This window comes from Megascapheus bottae, chromosome 2 (genome assembly GCF_031878675.1).
Source record: "Megascapheus bottae isolate mThoBot1 chromosome 2, mThoBot2.hap1, whole genome shotgun sequence".
NCBI classification, from domain to species: Eukaryota; Metazoa; Chordata; class Mammalia; order Rodentia; family Geomyidae; genus Megascapheus; species Megascapheus bottae.
In genome coordinates, this window is record NC_143510.1 from 71,152,653 (window position 1) to 71,168,504 (window position 15,852).

General features: G+C 35.3%; 1 protein-coding gene across 4 annotated transcripts in view; it reads left to right on the top strand.

Annotated features, from left to right (window-relative positions):
* Lrriq1 (leucine rich repeats and IQ motif containing 1) overlaps positions 1-15,852 on the top strand; it is a 130,132-nt gene that overhangs the window by 40,203 nt on the left and 74,077 nt on the right. For all 4 annotated transcript variants that reach the window (XM_090328339.1, XM_090328336.1, XM_090328337.1 and 1 more), the window contains exons 17-19: positions 5,984-6,433; positions 8,005-8,206; positions 12,443-12,562. In XM_090328339.1, coding sequence (XP_090184465.1) covers positions 5,984-6,433; positions 8,005-8,206; positions 12,443-12,562 — 772 coding nt within the window. The remainder of the gene's footprint in view (positions 1-5,983; positions 6,434-8,004; positions 8,207-12,442; positions 12,563-15,852) is intronic.

Consider the following 15,852-nt stretch of genomic DNA (forward strand, 5'->3'; position numbering starts at 1 on the left):
CATTATGTAGCAACCAAACCAGCATCACAGAAAATTCTCAAATATGTTCTACACATTGATAACCAACACAAACATAATACGGACAAAGAAATGGCACTTAAAAATCATACAAGCTAAGTACCACAAGAACTGTTAAGCCATAGGCCATAATGAAAGCTTTTAAAAATGGCAGGAATTAGTAATTATTTTTCAATACTAACCCTCAATATCAATGGACTTAACTCTCCAATTAAACAGCATAGACTGTCTAGTTGGATCAAAAAGCAAGATCCACCATTCTGCTGTCTTCAAGAGACACATCTTGCCAAAACAAAAACCAATTTTTTTTGAAAGTGAGAGGCTGAAATAAAATTCATCAACTAACAGCCCCCTTAAACAGGCTGGATTTGCCATTCTGATATCAGATAAAATAGACTTCAAATTAGGGAGAAAAGACAATGAAGGTTGTTACATATTAATAAAGGGATCTCTCCTCCAGGAGGAAATAACCATCCTAAATATGTACACACCTAATCCTAGAACTTCATCAAACAAACTTTTCTTTCACTAAAACCACACATCGATCGAAACACAGTGATTGTTGTTGACTTTAACACACCATTCTCACTTATGGACAGATCAACCAGGCAAAAATTCAATTGAGAAACCTCAGAATTGAACAACTGTATAGACCAACTAGATGTAACAGACATCTGCAGATTATTCCACCCAGTAACATTATAAAATAGGTTTTTTCATATACTTTTATTGTAATTAATCAAAGGGTTACATCATATTCACCAGATAGAGGGTGCATTACTTCACATACATTGATACCTTCATCTTGTTTTCCCCCCTTCTCTATTCAATTTTAAATAACCAAATACACATATATCAAATATATCAGATAACAAGGTGAAATACTGTAACATTATGAGATAGCCAAAGGACAACAAAAGAGATGAGAGATAACATAGTACATTAAGGACAACAATCACTCCTTATATGGCTTTTGTTTCTATGTCCTGGAGGTCCTTTCATTCAGTAGCATACTATATGCCCTTATGTGTCTAGGTTTTGATCTTTTGCAAATCTCTGCTAGTAGAGCCCAAGGTTTCTACTGATTATGATAAATGAGGGAAACCATTGAGCTTATGTTCCTTTGAGTCTGGCTCACTTCACTTAATATGATTTTTTTCTAAGTTTTTCTATTTCCTTACAAATATATGTTTTTTTCAGCAACACATGGAACATTTTCCAAAATAGACCACATTTTAGGGCATAAAACAAACCTGAGCAGATTCAGAAACAATGAAATTATTCCCTACATTCTCTCAGACCACAAGTGCATCAAATTGGAACTGAACCCCAATCTCAACCAACAAAAACCCTGGAAATCATGGAGATTGAACAACACATTGTTGAATCACCAATGGTCAGAGGATATCAGAACAGAAATTCATCAGCTTATGAAATTTAACAAAAAGGAGCACACAAAATGCCAGCTCATTGGGAGACAGCAAAGGCACTACTCAGGAAAATTTAGAGCTCTGAGTGCCTACATTAAAAAACTGGAAAAATCACAAAGCAACAATTTAGTTTTGCACTTTCAGCTCTTGGAAAAACAGCAATAAACCAACCTTAATCCCAGGAGAAGGAAGCAAATTATTAAAATCAAAGCAGAATTAAATGAATTGGAGTCAAAAAAAAGTGTAGACAGAATGAACAAAACAGGAGTTGGTTCTTTGAAAAAAATTAACAAAATTGACAGACCCTTAGAATATCTTACCAAAAAAGAAGGGAGCCCACCCAAATAAACAAAATCACAGATGAGAATGGTAATATCGTGAGAGAAATTACCAAGATCCAGAGCATCATAAGGAATATTTTTCAAACCTTTATGCCAACAAATTTGAGAAGCTAGATGAATTTCTAGCTAATATTAACATACTCACACTGAACCAAAGAAGACCGAATCCAACTAAACAGACCTATTTCAAGCACTGAAATAGAAATGGCAATAAGAGACCTTCCATCCAAGAAAAGGCCAGGGCCAGATGGATTCACAGCTGAATTCTATAAGGTTTTCAAAGCAGATCTCACACCAATACTCCTCAAACTCTTCAACAAAATTGAAACTAAGGCTCTTTGCCAAACTCATTCTACAAAGCCAGCATAACCCTCATCCCAAAACCAGAGATTCATCAAAGAAAGAGAACTATAAACCTATTTCTTTGATGAATATTGATGCAAAACTTCTCAACAAAATACTGGCCAACCATCTTCAGCAACTCATCAAAAAAATTATTCACTATGATCAAACAGGATTCATCACAGGGATACAAAGCTGATTCAATATACGCAAGTCAATTAATATAATTCAACACATCAACAGGATCAAGGACAAGAATCACATGATTGTCTCAATAGATGCAGAAAAGGCATTTGACAAGATCCAACACCTCTTTATGCTAAAACCTCCAGAGAAACTAGGAATCCATGGAACATTCCTCAATAAAATAAAGGCTGTGTATGACAAACCCACAGCTAGCATTATACTTAATGGCAAAAAGCTAAAGCCATTCCCTTTAAAATCAGGAATGAGATAAGGATGCCCACTCTCTCCACTCCTCTTTAACATAATATTAGAATTTTTAGCCAGATCAATAAGGCAAGAAGCAAGCATAAAGGGGATCCAAATAGGGAAAGAGGAAGTGAAACTTCTCTATTTAAAGAACCCTATAGACTCTACTCTCAAGCTGCTTGAGCTGATTCAAAACTTTGGCAACATAGCAGGGTATAAAATTTACCCTCAAAAATCAACCACCTTTCTATATGCCAACAATGAGAGGAACGAGGCAACAATCAGGAAATGAACTCCTTTTACAATAGCCTCAAAGGAAACAAAGTACCTAGGAATTAACTAAGAATGTAAAGGACCTTTTTGATGAAAACTTTAAAACCCCTAAAAAGGAAATTACAGCAGAACTGAGGAAATGGAAAAACCTCCCATGTTCCTGGAAGAACATAGTGAAAATGGCAATCGTGCCAAGGGCTGTCTACAAATTCAAAGCAATACCCATCAATATCCCAATGACATTCTTTAAGGAAATAGAAAAGACAATCCAAAATTTCATGTGGAATGATAAAAGAACCCAAATAGCAAAAACACTTCTTAGCAGAAAGAACAACACAGGAGGAATTTTAATACCAAACTTTAGACTCTATTACAGAGCTATAGTGACAAAAGCATCTTGGTACTGGCACAAGAACAGGCCTGAAGACCAATGGAATAGAACTGAGGACCCAGATATTAAACCACAGACCTATGGCCACTTAATCTTTGACAAGGGAGCAAAAAAAAAATAGAATGGAAGTAAGACAGCCTCTTCAACAAGTTGTGCTGGCAGAACTGGTTAAGCACCTGCAGAAAACTAAAGTATCATTCTTTGTCACCCTGCACCAGGATTAACTCCAAATGGATCAAAGACCTCAAGGTAAAAGCAGATGCACTGAAAACTTTAGGAATAGAAGATACACTAGGTCTCCTTAGCACAGGTCAAAACTTTCTTAATAAGGACCAAGAAACAGCAAATCAAAGAAAGTCTAGATAAGTGGGACTGCATAAGACTGCAGAGCTTTTGTATGGCAAAGTACATAGTTGGCAAATTAACAAGAAATCCTACAGAGTGGGAGAAATATCTTCACTAACCATGCAAGAGACAATGGCCTCATATATAAAATATATCAACAGCTCACAAAATTGAATCACTACAAAACTAATCTCCAAAGAAACAACCATCCCATTAAAAGATGAGTCAAAGACCTAAAGAGAATCTTCTCTGAAGAAGAAATAAGAATGGCCTATAGACACATGAAGAAATGCTTGACATTTCTAGCCATAAAAGAAATGCATATCAAAACAACTTTAAGATTCCACCTCACTCCAGTTAAAATGGCCAGGATTAAGAAATCTAATTCCAACAGATGCTGACTGGGATGTGGCCAGGTGGGATCAATACTACACTGTTGTTGGGAGTGCAAAGTCACTTAAGCACTATGGAAAGCAGTATGGCAGTTCCTCAAAAGACTAAACATAGAGCTCCCCTATGACCCAGCAATTCCACTACTTGGCATTTACCCAATTGTCCAGAAACAAGGACATATTAAATCCACTAGGACAATGATGTTCATTGCAGCACGATTTACCATAGCAATTATATGGAACCAACCTAGATGCCCCTCAGTTGATGAGTGGATCAACAAGATATGGTATTTGTACACAATGGAATTCTATGCTGCTGTCAGAAAGAACATCATCGTCCCATTTGTAGGAAATGAAAAGGCTTAGGAAAAAAAATTATATTAAGTGAAGTAGGCCAGACTCAAAGGAACACAGGCTCATTGGTTTCCCTCATTTGTCATAATCAGTAGAAACCTTGGGCTTTCCTAGCAGAGACTTACAACAGAACAAAACCTAGATTCAGAAGGCTATATAGAATGAAAGGACCTCCAGGATACAGAAACAAAAGCCATGTAATGAGTGATTGTTGTCCTTAATGTACTATGCTATCTCTCATCTCTTTTGCTGTCCTTTGGCTATCTCATATTGTTACAGTATTTCACCATGTTATCTGATATATAGTATATATGCTTATTTGGTTATTTGAAATAGATGGGAAGGGGGGAAAACAGGATGAGGGGCGGGTGTAGGGGGAGAGAAATGTGGACCAAGATATGCGAAAGGGTATCAATGCATGTGAAGTAATGCACCTTCTATATGGTGAATATAATATAACCCTTCTATTAATTACAATAAAAAATACCTGAAAATAAAGATTCTCAGGGACTTTAGTGCCCTGGCTGACTTTGAACTGTAATCCCTAACCTCATTTCTCAGATCTCAGCCTCCTGAGTTATAAGATTATAGGCATGAGCCACCAGTGTCATGCAAAATATTTATTTTTAATGACTATTAAATTATTTGTATTTGGTTTTGTGCAAAGCTAAATTAATATTTTATTACGTATGTAGTAATGCATGTGTTCATGTAAGACGGATCCTTTGTATCCCTTGTCTTCAAGTATAGACTTCAACATGTGATTTAACCATTTAGGTCCCTTGAAGAATAATTACTATTACAATTTAAATAGGAATTATCAGATTGTATTTCCATTCCAGGAGATAATTGTAACTTCCATTTTCTTTAATGTGATCAAATATCCTTGCATAACTGCAGTGGAGACAAGCCAGTTTGTGTCTATATATTTATAGAGATAGAACATGTAATGGTGAAATAAGTAAAATTTCATTCACTAATAGAATTTTCAGTGCTAGGGATCAAACCAAATGGCATATATATACTAGGCAAGTCCTTCACCATTGCCTTGCATCCTTATATTTTTTAAGAAGTAAAATGTAAAATAAACTATAATAAATTGAAATAAAAGAAGATATAAATGTACTCAAGAATCTGAGCATTTCATAGAATCCTAAAGATAGGGATTAAACACTTGTTCAAGAGAATATCATTATGTCTTGAAATATTTTTGAATTGGATTATTTTTCTAGAGAAACATAGAAATAAAAACTTTCCCATAATATAAGATCTTTGTTTAAATGTCCAATACAAATATTTTGCATGGCAAATACCAGTGTAGGAAATGTACTTATTTTATAAGTAAAGTCTCCAAATTTAGGCCACCATAATTTCTGGTGTTTATTATAATAAAATCATGTTTTTTTTTCTTATTTGTACCAAAAATACCTTAAATAGTAATGACCTTAAAGTTTCCAGACATTTTGTCTGGACTGACATCTAAATAAACTTAACAAGTATTTCAAATTTTAAAATTAGATCAATTTGTAAATAAATAGCTAAAAATAACTTAAAGTGAATGTTGCAGTGATTTTAACATTGATCTTTGGCATATAATAATCTATATAAGTTGTGATGTTTGTGGATATAGTTCTTCTTATTCAATGTTGTTTTGTGTTTATTCAGGGATACATTCACTTGGGATACTGCAGATAAACTCTGTATTTCCTTCAAAAAGTTGATGGCATTAAGTAATGAATTCAGAGATGAACATGAACGTGGAGATGTAAATGTGACCATGAGAGACAGATCAGAAACCCATCCAAATCATCTCACCCTTCCAAACAGTGACAGGGCCCTGGAAAATGGAGTCTCCCCATCGCATTCAAATGAAGATCAAGCAGAAGCACCAGACTATCCTCAGAAGTTGAATGACATTCATTCTAGCCATTCAGCGTCAAGTTTCTCTTTCTCGGTTGAAAATATGGAACAGAGAAATAGAGAAAGAATAATAGATCAGAAGAGTGAAGATAGCCTGATAGACAGTATTCTCACCAGAAAAATCCCACTCATTGAAACAGTAATGAAGAATTCCCTGATGAGCAATCATCAAAATACTGAGCAGGATTCAAAAGTGTAAGAGCTATAAATCATTTTGTCTTATGGTTGTTATGTAATTATAGTTAATATAACCAATTAATGATTTAAATCACTATATTTCTTAGTAAGTTCCTGGAAAATACTTTCATGAAGTATGCAGTTATTAAACACACTACAGAGTAATTTCTTTATATTTTAACCTGTTCACAGTTAATTCTTATTCTACCTTAACTGAAAATAGATAAATGTGAAACTGTTTTTCTGCTTACAAATTTCTAAGTTTCTGAATAATTACATTTATTTTAAACATGAAGAATATACATTCTAAAAACATTATGCTTCAAAAGGTAAGATTTTTTTCCTTCTCTTTTTAAGAGACCTTTACCTGGACTTCATATTTGTTTATTGAATTAGTAAATATGTAATATGCATGGTGTGCAAGGAATTGAAAATGCTGTAATTTTTTGGCCCAACACCTCTGTAAAATGGTAGTATTCCCTGTTATTAATTAATTACATTAATTCCCTTACAACTATTAAACAGCTTTAGAAAACTAAAGTCTGGCTTTAATTACTTTTTGAACTAAAAAATGTTTGGCTTTCTCTTAGGTCTGTCAATTCTTTACTGTTTTGTTCTTTTATCATCACTGTCCATACAAGAATGGAAAAACTGTCTAGTTTTCCCCTAAAATGCTTGGTACTAAACAGGAGATATGTCCAAGTCACTACTAATTTCCATCTTCAATTTTTAGGAATTGTCAGTGTAATCCATGTTTCTCTTCTGGTAGCTATTTGAACTATTCTAATGTACTAGAACTGAATTTAATTTTAATGTTTAAAACAGCATTAATATTTAGATTATACATTACCATTTCATTTACCTGATGCCCTTATTGCAAATAGCCCAAAGGTAACCTATTGAAATTTCATATGAACAATACTTAGAACTTTTGCTTAATGATAAATAAAATAGCCAAATGTATATTAAAAAGTAAAGGAAGAAAAAATGGACAGTAGATATACTAAAGACCCTAAGGGGGAAGGTAAGTCAGTGTCATATGTCATGTATTTTATCACATAATTCCCCCTGATACTGAACAGCATGAGGAAAGGAGAACTTTTTACTGACTTTGGTAACTCAGAAGTATTTGACTATTGAAAACTTTTCTTGAGGGAGCATTGTTAACAATCCCTCTTCCATTTTTTTCCTTTAGGCTTTTTTTTTCCACTAAGGCTTTTTCCATATAATGACAAGAATCTTACCCCACTTTGCAAAATCTGCATTGGTTGCTTACATTAGACATCCCTCCCTTTTTTCTGGACAAGTATCTTCACTGTGAAAATAATGACCATCATGGCAATAATATCCCCTTCTGAAAAGAAATCATACTCTTTTGTACCCAAATCCCTATCTAAACTGCACACTTATTCCCTCCCTCAATTGTGAAGGTACCCATATTATTTTTACTTGTTGACTGTATATCAACAAAAGGAAAAGTGTTATTGGTTATTTTTAGAATACGTTTATGTTTCTTGTTCAAAATGTATAATCTCTTAGACTTGTATATTCACACATACTAAAACACATTTTCTTTCTACTTGCTGTAGTATAGCGGCTTTGATAATTCAAGCACACTGGCGTGGTTACATCACACGCAGAAAAGTCAATTCATCCACAAAGCCACAGTGGGCTGCAACAGTACCTCAACAAAATTCCTCCATCAGTAACCAGACTGTTTTAAAGAAAGGAAAAAAAGTAAATACCATGGCTACACAAAAACAGAGGGAGAAAGCTGCTCTTCGAATTCAGGTCAATTTTAATTTGATATGATATGGCTATAAAAGATTTATTAAGTACCTCATACTAGGTTATTCTGCATTAAAAAACAGCCTTGATGGTGATTTACAGTTACATGGATCTGTTTAGTGTTTGTAAGGATATGTATGTAGGTATAGGTTTGCTATATGTTGACTATGGACTTCTTAGAATCTGGACCGAGGAAACTACTTAAATGCAAAATTGGGTGTTCATGACTATATCAAGCAAACGATTCAATCCTGTTTAAAATCTCTCAAAGGTGTCATTAATCAAACTGACAAAGGTTTGCCTAGCCAGAGCAATTCTTCTTTCCCCTAACTGATACCGATTTCTAGAAAGTTGGTTTTAAAAAAATCTACCAAACTAAATGTTAATGGTCTTCCAATATTTATTCCATCAGAAAGCATTAAATGGACTTATCTCAATTTTGCCAGTACTAGATTTTAAAGTGAATTATACCTGAATTTATTCCTATTTATTTACTCTTCACTTTTTTTACATTTTTGTTAAATGCATCAGAGACTGTCCTAAGCTTAGGAAATAAGGCTACAAACAAAATAGGCCTAAAGTCCTGCCCCGATAGAATTCACATCCTAATGGAAGAAGCACACATAAACAAAATAGATATATGTCAAGATTTTTGTCCTCGGTCCTCCAACACTTCCCAACCAGAACAAGCCAAGAAAGGAAAGGGCCAACTGACCATCTGCACCCAGCCCCCCATCACCAGAGGACAATCAGATGCATCAGGACAGGAAGTACATTCAGGTAAAAGAAGATGCAGGAGCTATCAGCAAAAAGGTGGGCAGGGTGGGAGAGGTACTCTCACTATGCTGTTGGAGAGGGAGGAAGGGTTGGGGCCTATCCCAGAGGTGGCCCTAACCACAGCCACTCCGCCTTCCAACCACCAGGCACCATCTCAGCCAGATACAGCCCCAAGACCAGGGAATGAGCACTGGGCCACGAGTTAAGCCTCCTTTTACAGCATAGGTTTCCATTTCCCTAATGAGACATGCTACACAGATATATACAGCTACTATTTATATTTCTAAGAGACTCAGACTTCTGGCTCATTCTGATTATAGGCCTCACCTTCTAGGCCCTACCCCTCCCCCACAAAAAAAATAGCTGAGTTAATTGGTTTAAGATAATGAAGCAGGGCCTGGAGTTTAGCCTAGTGGTAGAGTGCTTGCCTAGCATGAACAAGGACCTGGGTTCAATTCCTTGGTACCACATACATATAAAAAAAGCCCGAAGTGGTGCTGTGGCTCAAGTGGTACAGCTCTAGCCTTGAGAAAGTCCAAGGACAGTTCTCAGGCCCTGAGTTCATGGCCCTAGACTGGCAAAAAAAAAAAATAATATATATATATATATATATATATATATATAATGAAGCAGACTTTAAATGATACATTTTGTACTTGCTTTTCTTAGGAGTGATAGGAGTGATACTTTTTTATCTTAATGAATGACAAATGGTGCTCGAGATAAATACCGAATTTATGTATGTTTTCAACCCGAATTTGACTGTAAATTGGGATAACTTTAACCTAAATTACAAAAAAGAAACATTACTTCTCTAAAAAAATAGATATATAAAATAACATCTATAGAAAGCACTATGCTGCAATTTAATGATTGCAAATTAAATAAACATTTATAATTCAACCATAAGACCTAACTAGCTTACATTTTGTTAGAATGTATGGTTAATAAAGTGATAAGAAGAAAGATGAATATAAATTGGATGGGGGTGTCCAAAGGAAGTTTATAATTTTAAGTAGGATGGAAATGGAAGGCCATGAAAGGTGACATTGAAATATGAGAGTAAGCCACTGGATAGCTGGCAAAAGAATCTTTCCAGCAAAAGGCCCATCAAATATAAAGACCTTGAATTAGTAGGGTACCCACAGTGTTTAAGGAAAAAGAAACCAGTATGGTTGGAACATTATAGGATGTAGGTCATTAATATTCCTGATGATGTAAGACATTGGAGGGTTTTTAAGGGTAGATTGACATGGCCAAGTCAGATTGACTTCATTATCCTGACAAGTAGTGACAGAATAGACCAGCATGTTAGCTGTGGAGTAGTAGTCACATAGACAAGAATATGAGAAGAATATCACAATCCAGTCTGCATAATGACTTCTGTTGAAGGTGTGTGTGTGTGTGTGTGTACATGCATGCTTTGAAGTAGATGCCAAGAGTGTTTGGCTATGTCGTACATAAGAGGGGGAATCAGGGATGCCCCTGAGATATTGCAACATCCAAAAAAAAACTGAAACAAATCCTTAAGAAAAAAAAATATGGGATCACTTTCTCTCAAGTTCCTGGGCTTTTACCATTAAAGTCTTAGGTTTTTTTTTATGTTGTTGTTTCTTTGTTTTATTTATTTTATTTCCTTTCCTTATTTACTTCCATTCTCCTTGGGTTTCCCCTTCTCTTTCACTATTTTTTTCTTTTTCTTTTTTTGTGTTGAAGTCAGGGATGCTTACACTCACTTGGATTTTGACTTTTTGTTAAACTCTTAGCTAGCTCTCTACCACTTTTCTAAAACTCGACTTCAGACATTTTACTAGTTAACTAGAGGTTTCATGGATTTTTGGGGGCAGGGGGTAGACTGGACTAAGTTTCAACCTGAATTCTCATATCTTAGCCCTTGATTAGCTAAGCTTATAGATGTGGGCCACCAGTGCCCAATTCAAAAACCATAGTTTTAAGAAGAATTTTCTTATGGTTCTAATAGTCGACATTTGACTCTGCTTAATTTCTTGTACTATACTCCCCTTGAAATCAGGGCATGTACAGTTTTTACTGTGGGCTTGAGGGCAACTTATAAAAGAGAACTATTAGAAAAAGAAAGAAACCTTGCTTATTTTCTCAGATTATAGATCTACTGCCTAAAGAATACAGATATCATGCAATGCAAATTCTATCTGCTATTATTGAACAAACAATATTTTTAATATTAGCAGTTCATGGCAATTCAAGTTTTGCTTCATTCCTTTCAAAGAGAAGTTTATTATCTTATAAAACTGTCTATTCGGTGACAGATATCTTTTTTGGATATCCTATACTTGAGCCTTGGGTCTTCAATAAAAGGCACCAGATACTTGCTTGTTAAATACATCAATTGAAATATGATGTAAAAATCAATGCTAATAAATTCTTTAATAAAAAAGGCAGCAGAAAGCAGTCTTTCTTTATAATTTACAGCAAGTCTTTGTATATCATGATTGTGAACTCATTGAATTCAATTTTATTTTCTGTTCTGCAGTGCATAGTCCTCCAGCCTCTGATGTCAATGTATTTTCTGAGATAATACTATCCTAACATGTCTTACTTTTGTAATGAGGTTTTCTTGGAGGAAATTATAAAGTATTTTCAGAGAATTCAAGCTTCTCTCACTGGTTCAGCTATTGTGTTTTGAAATTTTACTTTTTAACTTAAATTATCTGTGTGTACTTTTATTTTTAAGAATATTTTTGCTATTATTCAGAAATTTTTATATTTTAAGTGCCATGCATACATACTTCAATATATGTTTATGTGATGTCTGTGTTCCTTAAGTATATGAAAATCCTCAAAAGACTGCATGCAAAGCTTGTATTTACTCATGTTTTTACTTTATATATCCGGAAGCTCCATAGCAGTTCATAAAGTTATTAATTTTTTAAGATTATTTGTACTTATAGTTATCATAAAGAGAACTTTCCTACTCTAGAGTTTTTTTTTTAGTCTGATAGTTTTGTTTCGTTACTGTCTGATAATTTTACTTTGAAATTAACTGTTAGGGGCCACATTACTACCTCTTTCATTTGTCCATTTTCTATACTGACATTTTCCTGAATGTGTTTTGACTTACTATGTATAGATAATCGTCTGAAAATTAGCAAAATTGGCTTTTCTGTGTATCTCTTACTTCTTGGTTTAGAATGGCTCCTGAAGGAACTGCCAGATAATTGATTGGTTGACCTACATGTGAAGTTGGGGGAGTTTTTAAAGATTCTTTTCTGCTTGCCCCAAAGACAGTCTCCTGAGATTTAGACACATGCGGTCATTTAATTTATCTTGCAGTTTTAAGTGTCACATAAAGTTCAAAAACCAGATTATTAAGCCATTAAACTAAGTTTTAAGATGTTTTATCTTCCTAATGGGATAACACAGAGAATCTGGTTTGAGGTTTGATCCATAACCCCTTATAACATAGTTTAAATTTTTTTTTAGGCAGTTTGGAAGGGCTTTATTTTACGAAAGAAACTGACAATAGCCCTTGAGGCAATTGAGAATGAAGAATCAGAAGAAGACTATGAAGAAATAGATCTAAGGGACTTTACATTTGACGAAGTAAGTGCCAAATACAACAGACACATCTTGCGCTTTAAATATGTTCAGCATTCTTTGCAGAGCTGTTTACCCTAATTATTATTGTATTATAGTTTGGGGCTCAAGTGACACTTGGGAAAGTATGCTACCAGTTCCTAACATCTTTGTTTGTTCTATAAGTAAAGAGGTCATAGAACACATGTTATTTGTATAGGATACAGGAGTTCTTCCTACCCAGGTTCAGGTTTTTTAGAAATAAAGGTGATGTATAACCACAGTACAATTATGAGACTTCGGGAATTCACATTGATGCACTTCCTTGTTCCATTTGACCTTACTTGATTATGCTACTTGTCTCAATCACATCCTCTTTTAGTAGGAGATTCAACCCAAGATCACAGGTTTCAGTTTCATCTTTCCTTATTCTCTTTTAAATTAGAATAGTTCTTCTGCTTCTCTGTGTAAAGGTTAGCAAGTATAGAAGTCCACTTTTCTCAATGGAAAATTTCAGAAACAAACAATTGATAAATTTTAAATGGCACACAATCCTATGAGTAGCATGATGAATTCTCACTATCACATTATCTTTGGTTATAACTGAGAACATAAATCATTTCTTTGTAATTTGTCCAGAATACTTACATTGTGTATATTTGCTGTGAGTACCTACTTAGAAACCATCTCATCTTTTTTTGCCAGTCCTGGGCTTGGGCTCAGGGCTTGAGCACTGTGGTTGGGTCTTCTCAAGGATAGAGCTCTACCAATTGACCCACAGCACCACTTTTGGCTTTTTTTTTCTATGTGTGTGGTACTGAGAAATCGATCCCAGGTATTCATGCATGCTAGTCAAGCACTCTACCACTAGGCCAAACTCCTGGCCCCTAGAAGCCATGTCATTTATCAAGACAGTAGCTGCAGGCTCATTGTATTTGTGCTCAAATAAAATAGTGTCGTCATGATGTGCAGTTTATTTAAGGTATATTGATACAGTGGCTCTATTTTATTCATTATTTCATCTTACAATGATTTATATATTAACCTTCATGATATATAAACTTTATATATGTTAGAGTAAAAATATGTTTACATTTGTGTATGTACATATAACACATAGATGAGGTTTGGTATTACTCAAAATTTCAGTCATGCATCGGAAATCTTAAAAAGTAGCCTTGCAGAATAGCTGCAAGTGTGAAGTGTAATTTGATGTCTGTATATGTGCACATGTGACATCTCAGTGAGGATGTTGACAAAAGTGCTTTCCAAATTCCAATCAGGAGACTTAGTGTTTCTGTATTTTGTTAGTCTTTTCACTATCTGAACACCTTTAAGAAGATAGTCTGTGCCACAAATCATTCACAAATAGAAAAGACCCAGGAAGAACTACCCTGCAATCATATTTATGACTTGCTACTGTGAAGTACATTTTCTCAGTACATACCACTTCAAATGAGTAGTCTTAACAAATGAAAGGGGATAAAACCTGCTGGTTCACCTTGCAGTGCATTTACTTAAGCTTAGTATTATTAGCTCGGCTCATATCCTTCCATTTCTGTAATGACCTCCTCAGTGGGCTTGAAAGTTTAACCTAGGTAGAGGTACCATACACTCTGCCTTTTTATTCCACAATAAAAGGAAATGTAATACAAGTTGCTATTCAAAATGACACTGGCCATTGAAAGAAAACCTGTCTGAATGCTTTTCATGGTCCTTGTGGTGCTTTCCTCAGATTTTGAAGGTGTCTTGTGACCACTATGCCCTCTCCAGGGCATCTGTCTACCTCATGAATTCTCTGAGGTGGTACAATATCTAGATGTAGTTTCATGGGAGCTACAATACATGTGACCATCTCTTGTTCTCTTGTTATACTTCTTAGCAAACAAAGAGAAATGACTATCAAATTATAGGCTCAGAGTATCAATTCATTATTGAGTTGGCTCATGTTTGGTGTGTGTGTGTGTGTGTGTGTGTGTGTGTGTGTGTGTGTGTGTGTGTGTGTGTGTGTGTGTATTGGCTCTGGGGCTTAAAATAGAATCTGAGCACATTTCCTGAGCTTTTGTCCTCAGGGCTTGTGCTCTATCCTTTGATCCACAACTCTAGCTTCAAGATTTTTGATTAGTTGAAAATGAGAATCTCATTGACTTCCCTGTCCAAGCTGATTTTCAATTGTGATCCTTAGAACTCAGCCTCTTGAATAGGGAGGATTAGAGGGGTGAGCCACTGAGTTCTGGCTAAGTAGCTTTAAAAAAACTTAAAGACAAATAAGTCTGTCAGACTCAATTTGACAGAACCTGAAACATTATGCAGTCTTTGTTCAAGAGCCAAATTTATATAACCTCAGTCAGCTGATTGGTAATCTGAGAGATAAATACAATGTTAATGTTATAGGATTGACATTATAATGCCAGTTTTCAGGAACAAACAGGAAGAAAATACTGGATTGGAACTTCTCCACTACAAAACAAATGTGTAAGCTGTCACAAGTTTGGCACACATTGATAGCTTCTGCAGTAAAAGCATCAGGAAAGTCAGTGGCTCAGTTCTAGCTAGTAATTACTATCAGGGTATGAAATCCTTGTTGTTAGTATAGAGTAGCTTTAAATTTGTTAAAAGACATGAGTAGGTATGTTGAGTTTGAGGCCATTGACAGCAGCCAAGAGAACATCATGTTTCTGCTCATTATTATTTTTTTGGTGGGTCATGGGGCTTGATCTTGCCTGGGTACTGTCCTTGAGCTTTTCAACTCAAGGCTGCCGCCCTATCCTTGAGCCCTCTTCCCATTTTCTAGAGGTTGATTGGAGATACTCAGGTCCTTTTGTGCCAGGGCTGGCTTTGAACCTTGATCCTCAGATTTCAGCCTCCTGAGTAGCTAGGATTACAGGTATGAGCCACTGTGCCAGGCTAAGTTTCTTCTTATCTTCATCTATCAGGTACATGACTGTAGGGTAATCTGGAGTAACCAGCATTCCTTTAAACTTTAGTTCAGGCAGTAAAAGAGGTATGTTGCTAAGGACAGTGACCAATTTTTTATGATAAACGGATTTGAGAGTTTTGTTGTTTCGGTTCTTCTAAGTTACTAGTACAAAGGGAGTTAATTGTGATATTTACAACTTGTGTACAACAAAGTTTAAACAAATCCATTTATATCAGTTTCAAGTAGAAGTGGCCTTACCTCTAGAGCCACAGTGCCACTTCTGCTTTTGTATGGTGGTTAATTGGAGATAAGAGTCTCATGAATTTTAGTGCCCTGGTTGGCTTTGAACCACGATCCTCAGATCTCAGCCTCCTGAGTAGACAGGATTACAGGCATG